The sequence below is a fragment of the Vulpes vulpes genome, chromosome 1 (genome assembly GCF_048418805.1).
Source record: "Vulpes vulpes isolate BD-2025 chromosome 1, VulVul3, whole genome shotgun sequence".
Lineage (NCBI taxonomy): Eukaryota > Metazoa > Chordata > Mammalia > Carnivora > Canidae > Vulpes > Vulpes vulpes.
In genome coordinates this window covers 148,724,993-148,751,126 of record NC_132780.1, presented here as the reverse complement: position 1 = coordinate 148,751,126, position 26,134 = coordinate 148,724,993, and the positions used below count along the sequence as shown (strand labels likewise).

Sequence of the window (26,134 nt, the reverse complement as noted above, 5' to 3'; positions counted from 1 at the left end):
TCACACTGGATTTTTTTAAGACTCAGTATTAAAAGGTAAAATATCTCAGAAATTCTTTTTATATCAATTACATATTGAACTGATAAATTGGGTTAAATAAAATGTATTGTCAAATTAATTTTCACCTCTCAAAAGTAAAAACTGTTCTTAATTAAAAAAATAGGTACTAGAAAAAACCTTACATTATATATGTGTCTTGTATTTCTATTGGGCAGCACTGAGCTAAAGTCTCTGGTCAAGAAGAGAATTAGGTATACAGATGTTCCACTAATATTTGACTGGTTAGTCGATATGGCTAAACCTCTTCATCATTTCATTACAATGGCACAATTAAAAGCATAAGAAACTGTATTTTTTAAGTGCCCACAAATCAAGACAGATTTACAGAATGGTTATTATTAGAGAATCTCATGTGTAAATGAGTTATTTACTCAGTAACTTTTTGGTGATTTTTCTCCTGCAAATCATTAAGCACTGAAGCAAAACTCTTCGAACAGCTTTAGTGAAATTTTTGCAGTTAAGAATGGGAATGACGTTTTATTTGTCAATAATACCTCAGTAAGGCTGAAAAAAACAAAAACGAACAGAGATGACCTTTCCAGGACTAAGAAACCCAATTGCTGAAATTAACTTTGGCCAATGACAATGAATCACAAATTGTCAGCAGGCCAGCTATGTTGTCAAACCTAATAGGCAAATCAGGATCACTGAATGGCCTCTGGCTCCTGTATTTTCCTGATCTTTATAGCATGTCTAACTGGAAGGATTCCAGGAAGCAAAGGATGGGGGAAAATGCTGAACACTCTCCTGTCAGTATAAGACATACTGGCTAACTCCAGAGACCATTTGGTCTTCTTCCATAATGTTCCTTAAGCATGGAGCATGCCTCTGATGGTTTTCAACACAGGCAGAACTGGAGCCAGATAACATTCTCTGAATGTATTACTCCTTTAGCCAATTGTATTTGCAGCAAACAAGGTCTCACTGAAAGAAATGCCTGGATTGGTTCCATCTAAGCTTTTGCTGGGAGTGGAAACGGGCTTCAATATGATTGTTTGAATTGTTACAGAATGCACCAGGGTGCATGCTCCCCTTTCCCCCCAACATCTCTTGACTCTTCCCCAACCACTAATGCCTCTACCACCATCTCACCACCAACACCAGTGGTTAACATTTACTTAATGCTTACTGCATGCCAGGTACTTCTCTCTCTCTCTCTCTCTCTCTCTCTCTCTCTCTCTCTATATATATATATATATATATATATATATATAATCTGGTTATTACCTCACTGAATACTCAAACTGTTCTTTAAACTAGATACCAGGGCAGCCCAGGTGGCTCAGTGGTTTAGTGCCGCCTTCAGCACAGGGTGTGATCCTGGAGACCCGGGATTGAGTCCCACATCAGGCTCCCTGCATGGAGCCTGCTTCTCCCTCTGTGTCGCTGTCTCTCTCTCTCTCTCTGTCTCTTTCATGAATAAATAAAATCTTTAAAAAAATTTAAAATTTAAACTAGATACCACTTCTAATTTTCAGGATGAGGAAACTGAGGTACACAGTAGTTAAGGAGGCTGCCCACAGTTGCACAACTAGTAATTAGAGCAGCCAGAAAGAGAAATGAGCCTGCTGATGGAGGTACTCAAGACCCTAGACCACAGCAGCTGGAGAAGATTATGACTAGTCCACAGAACAGAAGAGGACAGATGGGCTTCATCAGGGCAAGCCTGGACCTGTAGATTATTCCTTAGGCTGCTCTGGCACCTAGAGGTGTAGGGTTTTTGACCTCTGGTCTTTTGTGGCCTCTGAGTGAGTGCCAAAGTTCTATGATGGTATATGCTATTTTCCTGAATGCCTAAAGCAGAGTATGGTTTCAAGTTTTGCAACACATGATAATTACTCATTGGTTTGAAAAGAGGTACATATCATTTAGTGAGAATAAATCATCTTATTATGGTACCTTTGGGTGCCATAATATCCCAAAGTTTTGTGTCCGTCCCTAGGACATGGAAAATGGAAGTATTACATACACTTTGCAATCTTTCTTTCCCACCATCTTCCTGCATGTTTTTTCTCTCCAGGGAGCCCCCTAGTGTTTCTTTAGCTTGGAGACTGGCAAAGGCCCATCATACAATTGGGTGGAGAGAAAATGGAAACAGAGGGAAAGCATGAATGTGAGCAATAATAGAAACCATTGATCCACTACTTCATCAGGTTACATGTGCTTCCTCATTCTGAGTGAGTAGTAGAGGAAGGCCATTGGCTAAGCTCAGGTAGGCTCTGTATGAGATGTGTTATAAATGCTTCTAAATTTTTTTTTTTCAGTAACAACCTGATTGATTTTTCTTTCAGAGTAGTTTAGAGGAGTAGGGAATAACAAATGAAACCCTTTCTTTACTCAGAGATATCATGCCCTCATGAAAGAGAAAAACACCAATTAAATATCCACATGTCCTTCATGATGGAAGATTATGACATTAAGGCAAACGAAGTCTGTATCAAGGACCACAGCATGATTAATTTTAAACTGAATTGTCTTTACAGTTTCCAAGTTTGCCTTGGGCTCATGGAATGTTAGAATGGGATAAATCATTAGGAATTTTCTAATTTCCTCATCTTTTATATGAGGAAACTGAAGTTGGCAGAAAAGTGTGTTAGAGCTGAGGATATGGTTTTCATACTCCCACTCCTTTGGGCTTTTACTTTGAAAATGAAATTATTTGCTTAATTTGCTTGCTTCAACTAAGCATCCTGGTTCTTTTAGTATTAATTTCAACTTGTTTCCAGAGCTGAGAATATTGTCAGTACCACCTTCAATATATTAATAAAATGGTAGCTATGATCAAGGGATAAAGGCACTCTTAAGTTAATAAGTAATTATTTCTTACTGTATAATTGCGAACAGATCCTCATCTAGAATTTCTAATTTTTTAAAATTTTTGCCTGTTAATATATACAAAAGCCAGCAGTCAGATGACCATCTTTTTTCCTTGATTAAGGATCAATGTATCTACCCACTATGATGACACCAAACACATAGAAACTATAAACTGTAAAATAACTAAAAATGCATGTTCACATACAAATAGGTGCTATATATATTTTTTTTGTTTAGGCAGATTATACTTAGAATACTTATTAGGTAGGACACAGTGAGTCCTGAGACCTTTGAACATAAGCTGATAATTAATTGGCTGACATTTCAGATATAGAGTTAACAGGTGTCTCGTCAGTTCAGTAAAATTAAAAACATTCTGGAGACAACGGGACTGTTCTTCACGGTGCACCGGGTGGGTATACACATAATAAAAATCATTGAGCTGTACACAAGATTTGCCCATTTTATTGTATATAAGTTATGGCCCAAGAATAAACCTAAAAAATATAGACCACAAAAGACTAAAAACAAGCAACAAACAAACACAAATCTTGGACATGCAATTGATCTTCTAGTTGTTTGTCATTTCAGATTTGCTGTCACTTAGTTACGACAGATACCTAAGAGTGGCTTGAAACACTTTTCTGTTTCTTCCGTGTAATTAGGTGTCAATGAAGTAAGTTACATTTAAAGATCTTGTGATCTCCTTAGAAGGAGAGAAAGGCTTTAATTTACCCACTTGCAAGTAAGATGGTGCAATGATCCTGTGCAGAATTTTGTGGACTAACACGAGGCCATCCCTAGGGGGCGGAGTACAATACTGGAAATGTTTCCTCACCTCGCCCTCCGCCGCCCCCTATTTTTACAGGGTCCTTCAGGCCACAGTATTAAGACACAGCAAATGGAACGCTGAACTGAAGAACCTTTCCCAAAGATGCTATCATTCTATGTCCATCCCACAGAGTCTCAAAATTCACTTTTTTTTTTTTCTCGGAACGCTACTTGCGGCCAGTTGCTTGAGAAACGCATCCAGCACACCTGATTTGAATACGTTTAAAAAACGATTTGCTTTTATGTTTTTATCTCCTTGTGTATAAATTCCCATTCTCTGACGTTTAGGTTGCTTTTATTTTATTTTTTTTACATTTTAAAATTTTTTTTAATTTTTTAATTTTTTTTTTTATTTTTTTAGAATAGGTTACTTTTAGTAAAACCGCCAGGCTGGGGTCCTCTGCGGCAAGTCAAGGTACCGCATCTTGAAAAAAAAAACAAAAAACAAACTACAAAACTTCCGGCAAATGGGGGAAGACTACGACTCCCAGAATGCAGCGCGCGCCCCGTCTGGCCCGGCGGCCCAATGACCAGCCTCCGCGAGTCTCCTCTCCCCCGCATTGGTCAGCTTTCCTGTTCGTGAGGGGGCAGAAACACAGGGCTCCGGAGGTCCTGTTTCCCGCCACCGCGAGGCCGGGCTCGGGAAATGCCGAAGAAGAGCAAGTTCTCGATTGGATGCCTGCTATTCTCGCGTAAGAGGAATCAGCCAATCAGAATGTGTATATTCTCCGTGAACCCCTCGCCCCTTCGCGACGTAGCCTCTGGTGGCGGGAAAAGTCCGCAAGTTTTCGCGCCGGGGCGGGGCCGTGTGGAGACCCTCGGCGCGGAGCTGGAGGAAGCGGTTCTGTGGCGGCGGGCATGGCGGGGACTGTGGTGCTGGACGACGTAGAGCTGCGAGAGGCGCAGAGAGATTACCTGGATTTCTTGGATGACGAGGTGAGGGAGGCGCGGGGGCGCGAGACCCTGGCGCTTTGGAGCCCCTGGGGACGCTGACGGGCTGCGGAGGCCACGGCCGCTGCTGCTCCACGCCGAGCCGGGTCAGGCCCGTGAGCCCCCGGGAGGTCCGCCGGGGCCTCCGGGCTGTGGCGGCCGGCCCGCGCCTCAGGACTCTTCCACCGGCGACCGCCTCACGTCTCGAGGTGGAGTCGGTCGGTGGTTGGTGTCGTGGGTGCAGCCTTGCGGGGGTCATCCTGTGTCTCTCCTACGTGCAGGTGACCGCAGGGTCTCGCGAAGGGCGAAGGGTTTCTTTCAACTGCAAAGAAGGTGGCAGAGCTCCCTTTGACCTTTCCTAAATCCCTCCCCACTCTGGATTTGGAGGGAGCCTGGGGGAAAGAATGCTGTAGAGCGGTAGTGACCAGCTACCTTAAAGACCCGCAGGTTTTGAGGACGGACTTCCGGGCGGAAAAGACTTCCTCATTTGGCCATATTCCTTTTCAGTGCCCAAGAAGGTGCAGAGGAACAGTGTTTGCTAAGCTGGGAAGGGGGGGGGGGGGGGTTGTACGCCACCCAAGATTGGAGGCCGTAGAATATTAAAAATTTTTTCTTATTGGAGTTCAATTTGCCAACATGTAGCATAACACCCCGTGCTCATCCCGCTGAGTGCCCCCCTCAGTGCCCATCACCCAGTCACCCCATCCCCTGCTCACTTCCCCTTCCACTACCCCTTGTTCATTTCCCAGAGTTAGGTGTCTTTCATGTTTTGTCACCCTCACTGATATTTTCACTCATTTTCTCTCCCTTTATTCCCTTTCACTAATTTTTATATTCCCTAAATGAATGAGACCATATAATGTTTGTCCTTTTCCGATTGACTTACTTCACTCAGCATAATACCCTCCAGTTCCATCCACGTTGAAGCAAATGGTGGGTATTTGTCGTTTCTAATGGCTGAGTAATATTCCATGGTATACATAGACCACAGCTTTATCCATTCATCTTTCGATGGACACTGAGGCTTCTTCCACAGTTTGGTTATTGTGGACATTGCTGCTATAAACATCGGGGTGCAGGTGTCCCGGCGTTTCATTGCATCTGTATCTTTGGGGTAAATCCCCAGCAGTGCAATTGCTGGGTCGTAGGGCAGGTCTATCTTTAACTTTGAGGAACCTCCACACAGTTTTCCAGAGTGGCTGCACCAGTTCACATTCCCACCAACAGTGCCAGAGGGTTCCCCTTTCTCCACATCCTCTCCAACATTTGTTGTTTCCTGTCTTGTTAATTTTCCCCATTCTCACTGGTGTGAGGTGGTATCTCCTCGTGGTTTTGATTTGTATTTCCCTGACGGCCAGTGATGCGGAGCACTTCCTCATGTGCTTGTTGGAGGCCGTAGAATATTGGTGGGTAAAGCACCTTGCAGCGTTGTTAATGCTGTGTCTGTAGACAAATGGGAAGGCTCCCTATTCCTTTAAGTCTGGATGTGAGCGAACTCTTTCCTTTACCACACAGCTGAGGGGAAGAGAAAGTATTTTAGTTCCCTACATAATTCTTAAATGAAAAGGCGCTTTAATATGCAAGGTAAGGTTTTGACAAGATTTCTACTTGTCCCTTTAGATTTCTTGTGAGCTTGTTTTAATTCTCCACTAGAAATGGAAAAATGACTGCATACAGGAAAGCTGCAGATGATAATAGAAAAACAATAGCATGGATGTTGAGGAGATCATTGTAACTCCTGCAGCTGCATTTGGAATCTCAGGCTAGTGAGTGAAAATGTGAAGAAATCGGAGGTCAGTTCTTCTGCAGAGATTGATTGATTGATCTTGCTGTGGGAACCGCCTCTGTGTAAATACTGTCTTTTTTTTTTTTTGATTTGTGGCTGTGATACGTACTGGTTATTTTGCAGGAAGACCAGGGAATTTATCAGAGCAAAGTTCGGGAACTGATCAGTGACAACCAATACCGGTTGATTGTCAACGTGAATGACCTGCGCAGGAAAAATGAGAAGAGGGCTAACAGGTAAGTGGCAGGGCTTTCCAAGAGGATATCCTGGCTTTGAGTGATAGTGGCTCCCTTTCTCTTCCCCAGATTGATTGGAACAGGCTTCCCAGGAGAGGACCTGGATGAAATGCTTTTGATTTGTTGCCTCACCAGCTTCTGTTTTTTTTTTCTTCTTCCCAAAGTAGGTGGTGGGTGTTTTCCTCTCAAAAGCTCCGCCTTCCATGTTTAACTGAGTATCGTTTCTGCATCTTTGAGAAGTTGAATTAAAGTTAACTGTCAGTTCTGATGTATATTCCCAAGTCTTCTAGAACGGCAGGAGAAACTAGGAACTAGATTTTCTTACCACTTTTGGTTTTGACGGTCAATTTTTTGAAATTTTCTCTCTGCCTAATTATTCTCTCTCTTGCCGATGTGCAGCCTCCTGAGCAATGCCTTTGAGGAGCTGGTTGCCTTCCAGCGGGCTTTAAAGGATTTTGTGGCCTCCATTGATGCTACCTATGCCAAGCAGTATGAGGAGTTCTACATAGGATTGGAGGGCAGCTTTGGCTCCAAGCATGTCTCTCCTCGGACTCTTACCTCCTGCTTCCTCAGCTGTGTAGTCTGTGTGGAGGGCATTGTCACTAAGTGTGAGTGGCTTCAAGTGGGACCAAGGGAACGGAGGTGGGATAGACTTAGAGGGCTGGGAAAGCAGGAAGGTAGAGCTACTGAGTAGAGCTAGGTAGTGTAGAGCCTTAAACTGACAGAGGGGAGCTGGAAGCAGCTGTGAGCATATACAGTGATGAGGGGGTCCAGAATGGTGAATACTGCTGAGCGTAGGGGAGTTTCGGCCCTTGGCAATCTCCTCATTCTTAACTCTGAACTATTATTTCTTGGTCAGGATTGGTTGTACTTGAGGTTTTATATAGATATGTTGATGTTCTAAATATAAAAATGAATAAAATAAATATTATGGAAGTAGCTTAAACTAGTCAGAAGAACACAGTATTTAGAGTCAAGATAGACTTGCCTGGGTCAAGTTCCACCTCTCTTGCTTTCTTGTTGCATGACTTTATATGCATGTGTTCCTTTGCTAGGCTCTCTAGTTCGTCCCAAAGTCGTCCGCAGTGTCCATTACTGCCCCGCTACCAAGAAGACTATAGAGCGACGTTATTCTGATCTCACCACCCTGGTGGCTTTTCCTTCCAGCTCTGTCTATCCCACTAAGGTGAGGGGAATGAATCACTTGGGGTTCTTGGGAAGTTGGAATCAAAGATGTCTGTTTTAATGCAAATAATTGATATCTGAAGTCTTCTAGAAGTAAATCAGATGAAAAGTAAGGATTAATCTAAAGGAAAGATTGATTGCTAGCTAGAGTTTAATATGGAAAGTCTTCAATTCTTTTTTTTTTTTTTTTAAAGAGAATAAAGATTCACTTTAGAAAACCTGGCAAATTATAGAAGGATTGAAAAAAGACGCTCATCTACATTGATCTTTTAGCAGGGTTATATTTAACTTTATCATCTACCTACAGTAATATGGGAGAGTGTTTATGCTATAATGTTACCATGAAATCTTTGCAGATATTTTACTTTGGGTTTGAGAGAAGAATGGCATTGGGAATAGCTTTTTACTTAAGTGTTCAGATTGACCTGAACTGAGGACAATGGGAGGCTCTCTTAATGAGACAAGATGATTAATGTTGGATACTTATCTGAATTCATTCTATCAAAGAATACCTGTCCCTGCCGTCAAATTTTAATTGAGAGCCACTGTATCCAAATAATTATTAAGCACTGTGGAGGATACAAATACGAATGAGACCCAGTTCTTATTTTCAACTCAATTGGTGCAGGAATCTTAACATAAAACAAAAATGAGTATCTTAGAATTATAACTAAAGCATACTTTAGAATCATTGAGTCTGTCTTCAGGTGAAATGCTGAAATTCAGAGAGGTTAAGTGACTTGCACATGGTTCCAGTTAGTGATGACCCTAAGGACTAGGATTCATGTCCTTTTACTTTCAGGCCATTTGCCTTTTTTAAGTCATCCTCTTTTTCATTAAGATTCCTCCTTCTAGAATGTCTTCATAAGTACTCAGAGAGTACTCTTCTGATGATTACAGGGGCCAGGCTCCTTTGCTCAATACCTGAAATACGTTGGACTCCTGGAGGTCGTCTAGTGTGGTATTGAAGAATATGGCTTTGGAGTTAGACTTGTCTCGAGTCCTGGTTCTGCAATTTCCTATGTGACTTGGGGAACTTACTTAAACTTTGCCAGCTGCAGTTTCCTTATTTGTTAATGTGAAAAATATCTGCTTTACTGAGTAGTTGGGATGATTACATGAGATCATCTCATAAATAACAGCACAATGCCATCTACATAGTAAGCACTCAATAAGTGACAGCTGTTTTATTTTTAGAAAATTCAAATAGCAGGCAAGTAAAAGTTTACAATGTTTTTTACTAAAGTTTAATATACACACAGGAAAGTGTATATAAATATACACTAAATATATACCTGTAAAATCAGCATCCAAACCAGGAAACAGTACCTTCCTAGCACTCAGGTATTTGAGGACCCACACTCCCAAAGGTTAACCTTATTCTGATATCTAGCAACATGGAGTACTTTTGCCTGTTTTTATATTTTATCTAAATACTCATATATTGGGCTTCCTTTGTTCATCAGATGTTTTTGAGATTCATCCATGCTATTATAGGTGTATTTTATACCTTTTCATCACTGTATAGTATTTTTTTTTGGGTGGATATACCACATTTATTTAACCATTCTGTTGATGGCATTTGGATATTTTCTAATTTTTGGCTATTGGGAATAATATTGCTATGAACATTGTAGTATGTGGCTTTGGATAGATGTTTCTGTTGGGTATTACCTAGGAGTGGGAAATACTGTGCCATAGTATAGGGGGAACAGGAATCTTAATTTAGGTGTTAATAGAGCCATGGTTCCTTTAGGATATGTCCCTTCCATTAGATGATTTGTTACTAGAACAGATGGGAATGGAAAAAAACTGGAGAAGACATTTGGCTTTTTTGGTTCCTAGATACTAAAATCTCCGGAGGTCATTTCCAAGTTATATTTGCTTCCTATAAAAAATGAGTACGGGGATGCCTGGGTGGCTCACCAGTTGAGCGCCTGCCTTTGGCCCAGGGAGTGATCCTGGAGTCCCTGGACTGAGTCCCACATCGGGCTCCCTGCCTCTCCCAGGCAGAGAGCCTACTTCTCTCTCTGCCTCTCTCTGTCTCTGTCTCTCTCTGTCTCTCATGAATTTAAAAAAAAAAATCTTTAAAAACAAAAAAGTCAGTATGGCATTTCTAAGACGGGTGAGATAATGATGCTTTTCTGTGTGTCTGTTTCAGGATGAGGAAAACAATCCCCTTGAGACCGAATATGGCCTTTCTGTCTACAAGGATCATCAGACCATCACCATCCAGGAGATGCCAGAGAAGGCCCCAGCAGGCCAACTTCCCCGCTCTGTGGACGTCATTCTGGATGATGACTTGGTAGATAAAGTGAAGCCTGGTGACCGAGTCCAGGTGGTGGGGACCTACCGTTGCCTTCCTGGAAAGAAGGGAGGCTACACCTCAGGGACCTTCAGGTAAAGGGGCAGTTGTGAGGTATTTGACATGCTGCTGGCAGCTTGCATTTCTGGTAGTATTCTTGCTCCAATTTTGCCATATTCTGGAGCATCACAACAGACAGGTGGAGCAACCTTGCTACATGGGAGATGGGATACCTCTTTTTCATCAGATAAAACTGGTAATAGTATCTTATGCTAAAAGTGGGAGTTACTGGTAACATGGTCATAGCCTCATGGCTTACCTGGGAGTTCACGTATTCCCACCTCCGTCTCATCCACACTTCTGTCCGAAGATCTGTGGGGCAGCAGAGGATAAATTCCGAGGTGAAGAATTATCAGCATATTTGTGTCACAGACTAAGATTAGTCAGTTGCTGAATTCAGAACAATTTGTCTTTTTTCTTTATTGTTTTCCGAATTGCTATTGGCTCTGATGTTAGGATTTGAAAACCGCAGGCTTCCTCTTATTCCTATCTTTGTCCCAGGACTATCCTGATTGCCTGTAATGTGAAGCAAATGAGCAAGGACGTTCAGCCTTCATTCTCTGCTGAGGATATAGCCAAGATCAAGAAGTTCAGTAAAACTCGTTCCAAGGTCTGAGCATCTTTTAGGAATTTGAGGGTGGGGATGGATTTGTTAGGGTTGTGTTTGGCATAGGACACCTTTTATCTTTGCACTGGATCATGAGGAGGGTCAGGATTTTTTCTCTGAAGCATATGGTCTTAGCTTTTAGTTTGACCCAGTCAGTAAGCAAGAGGGTGTTTTTGCTGTTCAGTATTTCTTTTGTGTTACGTGCTGGGTTGCTAAGTGAACCTAAGACAAGTACTAGAATAAGAAAATATCAATGTACCAATAAGTCCATGCAGAAGACAGTAGTGATGCATTGTTACCGAAGTTTAAAATAGGTTATTTTTTTTAGTTCTCTAATTTGTTTTTCTTAAAGACAGAATGTCCACATTTAGAGTTGAAGAATATACAGTTGACCCTTGAACAAGAGTTGAACTGTGTGGTTTTGCTTACTTGCAGATTTTTTCTGATAAATACAGTGCTATAAATGTATTTCTCCTTCGTATGATTTTCTTAGTGACGTTTTCCTTTTTCTGACTTACTTATTATAAGAATACAGTATATAGTACATACCACACAAAATACATTAATTGACTGTTTTTATGTTATTGGTAAAGCTAGTCAACAGTAGGGTATTAGTAAAGGTTTTGAGGAATCAAAAGTTATTTCTGATTTGTAGTCTGAATTTTTGATTACATGGGGGATTGACACCCCTAACTTCTGTGTTGTTCAAGAATCATCTGTATATGCCTGTGTGATAAAGGTTACTGAAAAAACAAACCCAAACCAAACCAAAAGGTTATCGGAATCACAATGCACATTCTTATTAAACCGAAAATGTTTTGAACCTGGCAATACTCTTTTCCTTGAAGATTAAACCTCTAAGCAAGTTTTGGAATTCAGACTTTCTCTATATATGTTCTGTTAACGGTCTGATCAATGTGATTGTCATAAGAAAAGGTTTTACAATTAGAAACAGTGTCTACATTTGTGGATTTCTTCAAGCATTTTTATAGACTGAAGTATGAAGCAGAGTTCAGCTTCATTGAATCTCACCAGGCTTTTGATGCCTCTGGTAATTCCTTCTTAGGATATCTTTGATCAGCTGGCCAGGTCATTGGCCCCTAGCATCCATGGGCATGACTATGTTAAGAAGGCGATTCTCTGCTTGCTCTTGGGAGGGGTGGAACGAGACCTTGAAAACGGCAGCCACATCCGTGGAGACATCAATATTCTCCTGATTGGTATGGCATTGGAGATTTACATCAGACTCTTGGTCTTCTCTTGTGGAGTGTGGTTGTGGGAATCTATAATCTGTAAGATTGTGTATTCTCTTCCTTTTTTTTTTTTTTTTTTAAGATTTTATTTATTCACAAGAGACACACAGGCAGAGACACAGGCAGAGGGAGAAACAGGTTCTATGCAGGAAACCTGATGTGACTCGATCCCGGGTCTCCAGGATTACGCCCTGGGCTGAAGGCGGTGCTAAACCGCTGAGCCACCTGGGCTGCCCCTGTATTCTCTTCCTGGTGTATTTCAGTTCCATCAGAGGGCAAAGGGCTAAAATGAATCTTTTCTTATTATTATTCTCTATTTTGGGGTTTCTTTATTTATAATGTCTAGAATATATTCTTCCATGAATGTTAAAGCGAAAGTGAAAGGATACTATTTACAACCAGTTACTGTAAATTTCTATTATGGCAGGAGCTGTGCTAGAAAAGTAGAACTTGCTGAAGTAGAGGTGGGAGTGGGGCTGGGGGAGGGGTTTCCTAGCAAGTCACCTTGCCCCCACCCAATTACAGGGGATCCATCGGTTGCCAAGTCTCAGCTTCTACGATATGTGCTGTGCACTGCTCCCCGGGCTATCCCCACTACTGGCCGAGGCTCCTCTGGAGTGGGTCTGACAGCTGCTGTCACCACAGACCAGGAAACTGGTAAGAGTTTAAGGGTCTTTGGCAAAGGTCTCACAGTGAAACAAGTATAGTTTCTTTGAGTTTGCTCTCAGTACTAACTTGTACTGGGAAGATACACTAGTAAGGTTAGTTTGAGCCAGACTGTAGAGGATTGAGTATTCTCGGGCAATAGGGCACGAATGATTTAAGTCTTTGGGTGGCCCTCTATGGATAAGAATGTCTCCTAAGAAGATACTTTTTGAAGGAGAAAGCTTTGCAAATTGGAAAGAAAAAAGAAGGTTGTGCTATTTTATAAATTAGAGGAAGGGATTGGAAGACTAGTGAAGAGAGAGCAGAGATCCAGCTAGAGAATCACTTGAGGATGAACATAAAAAAAAATCTATGAAAGAAGTTTGTTGGAGGCTGACTGCTTGGGGATCATTCACATTGGAGCTAAAACGGTTGACCCACTAGGGTATTTCTCTTAGTCTCTGGGAACTATTGCTCCTCACTATGTTCTCATGAGCTGCAGTGAGTGTTTAGGAAGGAGATTGAAATCTCTCCCCTGGTCCTCTACAACCTGAATAGTAACACGTATCTTTATTTCCTCATTTTTCCAGGGGAGCGCCGCCTGGAAGCAGGGGCCATGGTCCTTGCTGACCGAGGTGTGGTTTGCATCGATGAGTTTGACAAGATGTCTGACATGGACCGCACGGCCATCCACGAAGTGATGGAGCAGGGTCGAGTCACCATCGCCAAGGCTGGCATCCATGCTCGGCTGAATGCCCGTTGCAGTGTTTTGGCAGCTGCCAATCCTGTCTATGGCAGGGTAAGTGGAGTCAGGCACTTCACTGTTGTCCTCACTTTTGGTTTTGCTGATTAGGTGGGCCATGAAGTTGATTCTTGGTGCCTGGGAGGAATAATAAGCCAAGGACTAATAAGCTCATCCAACGTTTTGTTACTGTCCTTGATTTAGGGCAGTGGTTCCTTACCTTTTCATCCACATCGGAATCCCCTGGAAAGTATTTAAAGTAATTTTAAAAATACAAAGAAGAAAATAAAAGCGACCTGCAGTCCTCAGCCCAGTAACCTGTATTGTCATTACAACAAAAATAGCACCTGCAGATGGTAGGATGTATAAAAAGAATATAGAGTGCAGTATAGACATTAAAAGCCTTCCTTTTCTCTCCTATATCTTCCCTAAGAGATAACCGCTAACAACTCTTGATGTGTTTGGAAACAAAAACTTAAGTGGGTACCAACAACTACACTGGCTCCTTGTTAACAAATTAGTTTATCTTTGTTTTTTACTATGATGATGATTTGCTAAGGTGTATCTTTTATCTAGCTTTGGGGTTGCTGAATTTTGCCTTTATTTTTTCTTTTGTGGGGGGCAACTGTCTTATATTCCATTGTATGGATTTATAGTAATTTGTTTAACTTGTTTCCATTTGATGGGCATTTGGGATTTTCCCTTTTCCCTCTTGCTAATTATGAAATGGAGTTGCAGTGAGTATTCCTTTATGTGCATTTTGTTATACGTTTAGGAATATATCTGTATGATATATACCTAGAAACAGAATCACTAGATTAAAGAGTTACATGGATTTTCATTTTGGTAGAGATTGCCAAATTGTCTTCTTTTAAGATTGTACCATAATAATACTTTTAAGTAAGACTTACAAATACTTTATATTTATCAACTTCTTTTATCTTCACAGTAACATTGTAGGTGGTAGTTATTATCCTCATCTTACAGGTGAGAAAATGGAGGCATAAAAGGTTAAGTAACTTACTCAAGAGTCATAAGCTAGAAAACAGCTGAGCCAGAATTTGAACCCAGAACCTAACTGTGCTTTGGCAATTTATGATTCATTAGTGTATGAGGATACTGGTTTTGGTGGAGTTTGTTTGTTTATTTATTTATTTATTTATTTATTTATTTATTTATTTATTATTTTTTAAATTTAGCTTTATTATTTTTAAAAAATTTTTATTGGAATTCAATTTTCCAACATATAGCATAACAGCCAGTGCTCATCCTGCCAAGTGCCCCCCTCATGCCTATCACCCAGTCACCCCAACCCCCTGCCCACCTCCCTTTCCACTACCCCTTGTTCATTTTCCAGAGTTAGGTGTCTCTTATGTTTTGTCACTCTCACTGATATTTTCACTCATTTTCTCTCCTTTCCCTTTATTCCGTTTCACTAATTTTTATATTCCCTAAATGAATGAGACCATATAATGTTTGTCCTTCTCTGATTGACTTATTTCACTCGGTATAATACCCTCCAGTTCAATCCATGTCAAAGCAAATGGTGGGTATTTGTCGTTCCTAATGGCTGAGTAATACTCCATTGTATACATAGACCACATCTTCTTTATCCATTCATCTTTGATGGACACCGAGACTTCTTCCACAGTTTGGCTATTGTGGACATTGCTGCTACAAACATCGGGGTGCAGGTGTTCTGGCGTTTCACTGCATCTGTATATTTGGGGTAAATCCCCAGCAGTGCAATTGCTGGGTCGAAGGGCAGTTCTATTTTTAACTCCGAGGAACCTCCACACAATTTTCCAGAGTGGCTGTACCAGTTCACATTCCCACCAACAGTGCAACAGGGCTCCCCTTTCTCCACATCCTCTCCAACATTTGTTGTTTTCTGTCTTGTTAATTTTCTCCACTCTCACTGGTGTGAGGTGGTATCTCATTGTGGTTTTGATTTGTATTTCCCTGATGGCTGGTGATGCGGAGCATTTTCTCATGTGCTTGTTGGCCATGTCTGTGTCTTCCTCTGTGAAATGTCTGTGCATGTCTTTTGCCCATTTCATGATTGGATTGTTTGTTTCTTTGCTGTTGAGTTTAGTAAGTTCTTTATAGATCTTGGATACTAGCCCCTTATCTGATATGTCAGTTGCAACTATCATCAACCATTCTGTAGGTTGTCTTGTAGTTTTGTTGACTGTTTCTTTTGCTGTGCAGAAGCATTTTATCTTAAGTCCCAATAATTCATTTTTGCTTTTGTTTCCCTTGCCTTTATGGATATATCTTAGAAGAAACTGCTTTGGTCAAGTTCAAAAAGGGTGTTGCGGGTGTTCTCCTTTAGGATTCTGATGGATTCTTATCTCACATTTAGATCTTTCATCCATTCTGAGTTTATCTTTGTGTATGGTATAAGAGAGTGGTATAGTTTCATTCTTCTGCATGTGGGTGTCCACTTTTCCCAGCACCATTTATTGAAGAGACTGTCCTTTTTGCAGTGGATAGTTTTTCCTGCTTTGTCGAATATTAGTTGACCATAGAGTTTGAGGATCCACTTCTGGATTCTTTATTCTGTTCCATTGATTTATGTGTCTGTTTTTGTGACAGTACCACGCTGTCTTGATGACCACAGCTTTGCAGTACAACCTGAAATCTGACATTGTGATGTCCCCAGCTATGGTTTTCTTTTTTAATATTCCCCTGGCTATTTGGGGTCTTTTCAGATTCCATGCAAATCTTATAATGGTTTGTTCCAACTCTCTGAAGAAAGTCCATGGTATTTTGATAGGGATTGCATTAAATGTGTAAATTGCCCTGGGTAGTGTTGACATTTTCACATTCCACGGCATATGGGGATACCTGTTTTGGTGGAGTTTTTAAACATGCAGGTGTCTAACTCCAGTCCATGGTTTCTGAATTCACTTTGGGTTGGGGCTATTGGTCGCTATGGTTTAGAAAGGCTCCATAAGATAGGTAATAATGCATAGCTTAGTTTGAGAACCTTGGTTTTTAGATTAATGGTAACATATTTATGTCATTCTGAAGAATTATATTGGGAAATTTGGGGAAAAAATTGCAAGTCCTGAAATGGGTATGTGGTCAGAATCATTACTAATGTTACCCACATGGTTGTTAGGCCCTCTGACTGTGAAGTTTCTGCAGGTGGGTAGCCTCATAGGCCCAGAATTGAAAGATGAAGAGGTATACAGGTTCTTGAAGACATGATTTAAAGATTGTTGTCCATTTTTTTTTTTTTTTGTCCATTTTTGTTGTGATTTTACTCATTCCTTTCTGAGTAAGGGACTCTAAAGTTTCCAAATGTTTTTGGCAGAGCCAGCTTGTCAACTTTATAACAGATAGAGGAGAAGGAATCATCTTTCAGGGGTAGTCCTATCCTGGGAATGACAGGAGCAGAATAAAGCTTGGGAAGGAGGAGGCTGGTTTTGAGATTTATGATCAGCCTGTTAGAGGCACTTCAGCTAGGAGGTGGGGCTCTTGAGTTCTCACAGGTCTCCCACACTTCCTTGAGAGAAGGGTTGGTTGCAGGGAGACGAACTGAATTAAGTATTTTAATAGCTTTAAATAGCCTCCTTTTCCTCTCCCAATTTGATTTTGCCTCCACTGTCCTTTTTCCTTCCATTTCACAGTATGATCAGTATAAGACCCCTATGGAGAACATTGGGCTGCAGGACTCACTGCTATCCCGATTTGACTTACTCTTCATCATGCTGGATCAGATGGACCCAGAGCAGGATCGAGAGATCTCAGACCATGTACTTAGGATGCACCGTTACAGGGCCCCCGGGGAACAGGATGGCGATGGTGAGGCCATGGGAAAAGTCAGGCTGATTAATGGAGGGGGACGTAAACGGTTGTGGTTATCTTAGACTTGGCCCAGGTCGTGATGGGTGTTGCCCTTTCTGGGTTGATGTTGAAGGTGTCCTTGCCTGCATGGCCACTCTCTTCCTACTCCCTGGAAGTTATCCTGAGGTATATCTTTTGTCCATTTCTGGGTCTAGGAACAACTCTGAGCATCTTATGTGTGCTGGGTGGTTCCACTTTTCTTATTTGTGGGTTCCACATATCTGTGTGACTTTGCTTTGTTAGTCTTTTCTCTCTTCAGAAGAAGCAAATTCTTACTGTCCTTTCTCCCAACTTGGGTTTTCCAGCCATGCCTTTGGGTAGTGCCGTGGATATCCTGGCCACAGACGATCCTGATTTTAACCAGGAAGACCAACAGGACACCCAGATTTATGAGAAGCATGACAACCTTCTGCATGGAACCAAGAAGAAAAAGTGAGCGTTCTTCATACTTTCTCCCTTGAGGGAACCTGAGATTTGTGTCATATTTGCATGTTTTTATGTGCTGCCCAGGCGAGGTCATGCTTAGATTCATAGCCATGTGAGCTTGTTTTCTTTTCTGGATCCCACACTTAATATACCCTTTTCCCTGGCCAGTTCCTTATGTTTGTGGTAATTAGGCTTAGGTTCTAATCTTTTCCTAAAATGAGAAGTTTTGGTAACATGTGCTCAACCGATGGTGAGTATTTATGTTGTCTTCGTATATGAAGTACTGCACAAGTCTTGTAGCTGTTTGTGACAAGCTTATGTTGAAGGGACAGCAGATAACAAGCCCTGGGTGCTGTGTAAGTAGATTTGGATAAAGGAGATAAGGGATCAAGTGTTTAAAGCATGAAATGTGAGATCTTATACCTCTGTTTAGGGTTATAGTATGGTAGAAAGCATATAGTTTCAAACCTATCATTTAAGAAAATAGAATTTAAAGTCAGCAAACTGAATTTGAGTCTTTTCTGAGCCATAGTTTTTACCGATTAAATAAGGCAGATAATACCTAAACTCCTATCTGTACTGTTTACCTCACAAATAATATCTAAGTAATAGCCACAGAATTCAATAAATATATGTGAAAAGGTCTTATACACGTTCTGTATGAGTGGGATTTATGATAATGGATTTTAGATTGAATCTCTACCACTTGACCTTGACTTCTGAGGAGAGGCCAAGCCCCCAACCCCCAGTCAGGTGCCAAGGTATCGCAGAGAAGAAGAATTCACTGTGTGTGCATCCAGGGAGAAGATGGTGAGTGCAGCATTCATGAGGAAGTACATCCATGTGGCCAAAATCATTAAGCCCATCCTAACTCAGGAGTCAGCCGCCTACATTGCAGAAGAGTATTCACGCCTGCGCAGCCAAGACAGCATGAGCTCGGACACTGCCAGGGTGAGTCCCCACAGGGAAGATGGGCCTAGGAATTCCTGAAGTAGAAGGCTGGGGAGTCCCTGTTATCTGCGAGCTCTAAAAGCATTTTAACTTAGTGGTTCCTTACCTTTCTCTTTCTGGTCTGAAGGACTTCCTGTTCTATAGTTCTAATTTTACAAAGGAAAATGAAGTGAGAATACCAGAGTTACCTATAACTCATTAATTCAGATGACATTGGCCTCCAGAAGCTATGATTCATTCAGTAAACATAAGGAGCAACTTTTGGGAACTGAACTGGTGTGTGTTCTTACATGCAGGGTTAAAATAGGAAGAACTATCCTCAGATACCCAGAGAGCTCAGATCTGAGACTAGCAGGCAGGAAGGTAGATGGAAAGATCTTATATGCATATTTATAAATATCTACCACAGGGTGGTACCTAAAAGAGAATGAATGTGAAAGATGATTGGAGTATAGATGAAGAAACTATTAGTTTTTCCTTTAGATTATAGAAGGGGTATGAATTTGAGGGAAGAAAGGGTGATATTTGAGCTAGACTTTGACAAGTGATTAGTTCAGTAACCATAGTGGTTATCCAAAGTCATTTCTAGAAATCTGCCTGTGAATTTATCTAAACTTTCTGGGGCAGTATAGTTCACACTGGATTTCATGGCAGCAAGACCCAAGTCTAAGACCATTATTAGGTGCTATAGACATAGACCCTTGGATTTAGACATGATCCTAGGTCACCTATTCCACCTTCACACCCAGACAGGACTTCTACCTTCTGGAATTTCTGCTAAGACTTCTTGACATCTCTAGTGGCAACATGCCTGGTACATCACTGCATTGAAATGTTATAACATTCTATTTATTGGGCTTAAACTTACTTCCACATGACTTAGACCCATGGGTCTTAATTTTGTTTTCTGGGGATTGTGTATGACCTGTCTTCTTCAGATTAAGCATCCCCTTTCTTTTTAATTGTTTCTCTTGCCACGTGAACACACTCCAGTGTGTCAAAAAGCCTTCTCATTGAACGTAAAACACTTGAAAGGAGAAATGACCAGATCAAGGATCATACAATGCGAGATGTGGGTGTGACAGAAAGAAGTAGCCCTCTGTACTGGTCCCAGGTCTTTTCAGCTAATATTTGGGCCTTACACAAGTCTCTTCACATCTCACAGGTCATAGTTTTTTTATCCGTAAAGTGAGGATGTTGGATAATGTTAGGGATGTTTAACTAGGTGGGCACATCACAATCACCTGAAACTTAAAAAGAATACATGTGCAGTCCGAAACACATACATTCTGACTCATTAGACCAGAGATGCCATTCAGCCAATAACATGTAAAAACGAAAGAAGCACACCAGTTTGCTATGCATCCACCCCCATGAGAACCGCTTGATGAGAACATGCCAGATTTCTGCTCCTCCTCTGCACTTGAATTTATCCAACTTCAGATGACCTCTTTCACACTCCTCCCCTAGTGTGACCTTGCACAAATTACTTGAAGCCCTGAGTCCCATTTCCCTCATCCAGAAAACTTGGAGAAGTTAAACGGCACAGTTGATATAAAAGCAAAGTTCCTGGAGCGTTGCAGGCAGACAGTAAAGGATTATTTTTCTTCCTTATTGTAGTCTTTCTAGCCTTTTCTCTTTCCAGCTATAAGATGCCTCATTTTCTTCCCTGTTCAACTATCCCTTTGTCCCTTAACACTCATGTTTCCTTGGTTATTTTTATCTGTGAATTTTATGTGGTGTTTATACAGAATACAGAGGTCTGAATCCTTTGCTTTACTTCCTAGAATCATTCTGGTACTATCTTGACATTTTCCGTACAGTGGGAATGATGGGCATGCTTAAGGAATTCTGGACAAATAATCGTCCCTTGTTTTCTTCCCTAGACATCACCAGTTACAGCCCGGACGCTGGAAACTTTGATTCGATTGGCCACAGCCCATGCCAAGGCTCGCATGAGCAAGACCGTGGACCTGCAGGATGCAGAGGAAGCTGTGGAGTTAGTCCAGTATGCTTACTTCAAGAAGGTGAGGGTTCAGATGGTTGTGCGTGAGAGATTCTTCTGAGTAAATGTTGGTGCTTGGGCTGCCCAGCCCTCCCTGGTGACACTTGCGTTTAGGTCATCAATGGAAAGCAGCATCTAGCTGCATGCCAGGACCAGCTGGAAAGCTTTAAAATACTGATGCCAGATCCCCTAGTGGTCCCAGAGATTCTGATTTAATTGATGTGTTACATAGTCAATTGACTGCTTCTCTGTCTACTCATACTTCCTTTGTCTCTTAAAAAAGTGGATATTTCCAGAGGATTGATGTTGGTGATCTTCCTCTTCCCTCTATACCTTTTGCTTTGCCAGTCTCTTCCAGTATCCCACTGGCATCTCAACAACTCACATCAAAACTCTCAATTCTCAAACATGGCCTGTCATTCTGTTTCTGCTTATGACAGACATTGTGTTTCTGTCATTTTAGACACCAAGCTTTGAGGCCTTCATTATCTTTTCATTGTTGCCCATCCCCTCCCCAATTTAGTGAATTGTAGCCCTTAGAGGTTTAGTTATTGGTCTGATTGGCTTTTCCTGCTTACTCTTTTTTTCTGGGGTGGGAGTTGTCTTAAATTTAAATTAACTACCTGATCTATAAAGAAATGAATTATTTTCCACTTAACCATTATGGGCTGAACTTTCTTTTCATTCATTTCTTTGTTCCTTAAACCATTGAATACCTACTATGTGAAAGGAATTGAACATTCCTCTCAACATTTTTTTTTTTTTTTTTTTTTTTTTTATGATAGTCACACACAGAGAGAGAGAGGCAGAGACACAGGCAGAGGGAGAAGCAGGCTCCATGCACCGAGAGCCTGACGTGGGATTTGATCCCGGGTCTCCAGGATTGCGCCCTGGGCCAAAGGCAGGCGCCAAACCGCTGCGCCACCCAGGGATCCCCTCTCAACATTTTTTTTTAAAGATTTATTTATTTTAGAGCACAAGAGCAGGGGCAGAGGGAAAGGGAGAGAGAATCTCAAGCAGACTCCCCACTGAGTGGGGAGCCCCAAGTGGGGCTCCATCCCACAACCCTGAGATCATGACCTGAGCCGACAATAAGAGTTGGATGTTTAACTGAGCCATCCAGGCACCCCACCTGTCAGTATTTTTAAAGATAGGTATCAGCCTGTTCCTCTGCCCCTGGTTCTGGGATTCAGGGACAAAAGAGGCTCAGCCATTAGACCCATGGAAGTTATTTCTGCTGATGGTGTAGAAGGGACTCTTACTCAGAGTTCTTCATTTAGTTTCTTGGCATGATTGACCCTTTCCGCCCACTCATACTTGGCTTGGTCTTAGGTTCTAGAGAAGGAGAAGAAACGAAAGAAGCGAAATGAGGATGAATCAGAGACAGATGATGAAGAGGAGAAAAGCCAGGAGGACCAGGAGCAGAAGAGCAAGAGGTAAGACAGAGCAAAGAGAAAAGAGGTAGACTTCAGTTGGGGTTGAGGACAAGGGAGAGGAGTGGATCTGTACTGCTGGTTGACATCAAGTTTGTTTTGGGAAATTCGGGTGCCAAAGACAACCTAGGCAAAGTAGAGAGCTTAGCTAGCTCCTCTATTCTCTGGTATGATGCTTTTTTTTTTTTTTTTTTTAAGATTTATTTATTTATTCAAGATAGAGCATGTGCATGTGTATTGGCGGTTGGGGGCAGAGAAGGAGGGAGAGAGAAACTTTAATAGACTTGTGCACTGAGCATGGAGCCTAATGCAGGGCTCGATCCCACAACCCTGAAATCAGGGCCCTGAGATCACGACCTGAGCAGAAACTAAGACTTGGATGCCTACCTGACTGTGCCACACAGATGCCCCTGGTATGATGCTTTTGACCTCTTTCTGCTAAGGCAATGTTAAGTGGCAGGAGCACTAACTCCCACAGGTTTTTGAGTGTATCTTTCAAAGCCCTTTCCTCATGGTAAGGGTTTCATGCCTGTGGTTGAATTTCTAAGTGGATGATAGAGAAAAAGAGCACTGGGAAGTGGGGCCTGTTTGTGTTCTGGTCCAGAGACCTTTGGTCTCTTTTAAGAAAAAAATTTTTTGGCCTAGCATTTCACTTTGATTGTAGATCTAGTTCTTTTTCTCTAGTCAGAGGTACATGATGGGTTTCCCAAAGCCTTTCTCTTAACTGCTGTGGGTATTCTAGGAGAAAAACTCGTCACCCTGATGCTAAGGATGGGGGCTCCTATGACCCCTATGACTTCAGTGACACTGAGGAAGAAATGCCTCAAGGTGAGTGAATGTCTCCTATTGATAAAGAGTTGGTTCCTTGGACTGCTGACCTTAGTTGCTCTGTGTACTGCATTTTCTGGTGGGTTCACATTTCGTTCCCTGCTCAGGGCCCTGTGTCCAAGAGGTTTGTCCCAAGAGAACCTCAGGAAACCCAATCAGAACTTTGGAAACTGGGCTTTGCTCAGTTGTTTGCTTCCTTCTTGATGAACTGTGCTCTTTGCCAAGCCTGGCATAAGTATCCCAGATAACATGTTGAGGATCTTTTGTGTGACTCAATTTCTTTACCCTGGCTGGCTCCAGAAGAACCCTAGGAAGTGAGGCTGGGCAGACTCAGTGAGGTATGGGCAATGGAGATTACTTGTCTGGTGTTTGTGGAAATGGCTTCACCATATTGTCTTCCCATTATCTGCAATCATTTATCATCTAAAGTGCACACTCCAAAGACAGCAGACTCACAGGAGACCAAGGAGTCCCAGAAGGTGGAATTGAGTGAATCCAGGTGAGTAGGAAATGAATGCCACATGCTGCTGAAGCAAGGACTTATTTCTGGGGAGAGGGTATGAAACAAGCTGGCTATCAGCAGAGCTCAAAATAGTAGGCCCAATGATTTTTAGGACAGTTTATATTCTGATTATAATTTTGAACTTAAAGATTACCAAAAAAAGTAGCAAAAATAGTATAAAGAACTCTTCTGTACTCTTTACACAGAATCTCCAGTTGTTTACATTTTACCATTTGCTTTATAAACAGTTCTCTATGGGAATTTTAAATATAATGTCCTTGGGAGTTCAGGTAGGAGGAGAGTAGAGTCTTGAAGCAAGGACAAATTTTTTGTCTTACTGTAACCTTGGGTTCTTTCAGTAGGGTATACACACACATACACACACACATTTTCTTCACTGAATTGTTGTCCTTTGTTCTGGGGTGAAAATTCTTTACCACTAGAGGTTCAGAAACTGTTTTATATAAACATTTTTTTTAGAGCTTTTTTTGTTTATTTTAGAAAGTGTACATGGGTGGGGGGAGGGGCAGAGGGAGAGAATCTCAGGCAAGCTCCTCACTGAGCACAGTGCTGGATGTGGTCCTGAGATCATGACTTGAGCTGAAACCAAGAGTTGGTCACTTAACTGACTGAGCCACCCCTTATATATAAATTTTTGTGTTTACTGAATACCAAACAAAATCTATGCTTAAGGTTCGCTTTTTTTTTTTATTATTTTGAACTATATTTTAAAGCACTTTCTGAGTCAGCTTATGTAGATTTTTTTTTTTTAATGACTGCAGTTTTTTCCATAGTATGGATATATAAAATTTTATTTGAATTTTCTAATGATACGCTCTTAGGTTCTATAAAGCTGGTATTGACAGTAAAACATACTTATCACTGTATTCATGCAAATGTGTAGCTATAAAGTTATTTTTAGAAATGGACTTCCTGGGACAAAGCATATGTACTTAAAATTTTTAGTGTGTGCTGAATTGCCTTTCAAAGGTGCTGTTCCAGTTTATGTCCCCCCCCCCCCTTTTTAAAAGATTTTATTTATTTATTTATTTGAGAGAGAGAAAAAGAGGGCATGCGCTGGGGGAGAGAGGATCAGAGGGAGGGGGTAAGAATCTCAAACAGACTGAGTGGAGTACAACTCGGGGCTTTTCACAACCCTGAGATCACGACCTGAGCCCAAGAGTTGGATGCTTAACTGAGACACCCAGGCGCCCCCCAATATACATTTCTATGGAAACACCAATTTCCCACATCTTCATAGGCCCCTGGTTTTTAAAATAGTATTATTTCTTAGTATGCAGGAAGCTCTTTAATAGAATGTTGAGGGGATGCCTGTACTATATTAATATTTAGATAGATTTTGCCTGAGAGCATTTGGGTTTGTTGACTTTTCACCCTCACCCATCTTTTCCTGACTGGGCAGGTTGAAGGAGTTCAAGGTGGCGCTCTTGGATGTGTTCCGGGAAGCTCATGCACAGTCGGTGGGCATGAATCGCCTCACAGAATCCATAAACCGGGACAAAGAAGAGCCCTTCTCTTCAGCAGAGATTCAGGCTGCCCTGAGCAAGATGCAAGATGACAACCAGGTCATGGTCTCTGAGGGCATCATCTTCCTCATCTGAGAACTTTGGGGCCCTGCCAAGAATGTTTTTTCCATATTTCCTCTCCCTGTTCCCGCCAGTCTTTGCCTTCATTCCCTGGATAACAGTGTTAATTGAATGGAAATTGAGGGACATGTGACAAAGCTGAGCTTTGGGAATGGGTAATGAAAGCTGCTGTAGGATAAAAAGAAGAAAGTGGGCAAGGACTACGACTGTTTTATCTTCATTCATTCATTCTCCCTATCTCCCACCCAGAACAAATCAAACTATTGTTTGCCGTAAATAACATCTAACTTCTGAGAATATGGGGGGAGCACAGCTGATTTCTGCTCATCCTTGTTTGTTGGTTGTTTTCACTTTCCTGGGCATGTCCATCTAGAACAGGTTTGGGGGCAGCCCTGGTGGCTCCGCGGTTTAGCGCCTGCTTTAGGCCCAGGCTGTGATCCTGGAGACCCAGGATCGAGTCCCACGTTGGGCTTCCTGTGTGGAGCCTGCTTCTTCCTCTGCCTGTGTCTCTGCCCTCTCTCTCTCTGTTTCTCATGAGTAAATAAATAGATAATTAAAAAATAAAAATCATTTAGAACAGGTTTGGGCTGTTCTGTGCTGGTAAAGTTCTGAGGCAAGTCACAAAGGCCAAGAACACTTGCTTTTTTGTAGCACCAGTGAAAACTAATACATACTTCTGACCTAAATATCTGATACACTGAATAAACTTACCTATTTTTAAATTATACACATGGCCTTAATACTTTGTGCTTTTGTGGTCAGGTTTAATTTTGTTATCCTTGAAAGCTCTGCCCTGCAGGATTTGCTGCTTCCACGTTTGCACCAAGTCACCACATGGTGGCAGCAGGCTGCTGTGCTGTCCTTGGGGGTTAGGTCTTTAGGCAATTTTCTTCCTCAGGGACACCAGCACTTATCAGTTAAACTTGTGCAAGCCAAACTTTGCCAATTCGGAATACCTAAATGGCTACAGGAGGCCAGTGAGTGAGAGTCCAGGAGAATTGACCCTTTGCCTGCCTTTTTTGAGCATGGATCAAAACTCATATTCATTACTTCACAGAGAAGTAATACCT

The 26,134-nt window shown here is 41.7% G+C and overlaps 1 protein-coding gene across 2 annotated transcripts; it reads left to right on the top strand.

The window, feature by feature from the left end:
- The first annotated feature begins 4,266 nt into the window (after positions 1-4,266).
- MCM3 (minichromosome maintenance complex component 3) lies at positions 4,267-25,791 on the top strand. Of its 2 annotated transcripts, none has more exons than XM_025991049.2 (17): positions 4,267-4,644; positions 6,548-6,660; positions 7,060-7,268; positions 7,716-7,846; positions 10,007-10,245; positions 10,712-10,820; positions 11,884-12,037; positions 12,596-12,727; positions 13,306-13,514; positions 17,096-17,270; positions 17,618-17,744; positions 18,539-18,689; positions 20,576-20,716; positions 22,027-22,130; positions 22,870-22,955; positions 23,385-23,454; positions 24,881-25,791. In XM_025991049.2, the coding sequence occupies exons 1-17, from the start codon at positions 4,567-4,569 to the stop codon at positions 25,077-25,079; spliced, it is 2,427 nt and encodes an 808-aa protein (XP_025846834.1). In that variant the 5' UTR covers positions 4,267-4,566; the 3' UTR covers positions 25,080-25,791. The 2 variants fall into 2 exon arrangements, with proteins under 2 accessions (XP_025846834.1, XP_072589812.1); XM_072733711.1 differs by lacking the exon at positions 4,267-4,644 and adding an exon at positions 4,672-4,919.
- Positions 25,792-26,134: the final 343 nt, after the last annotated feature.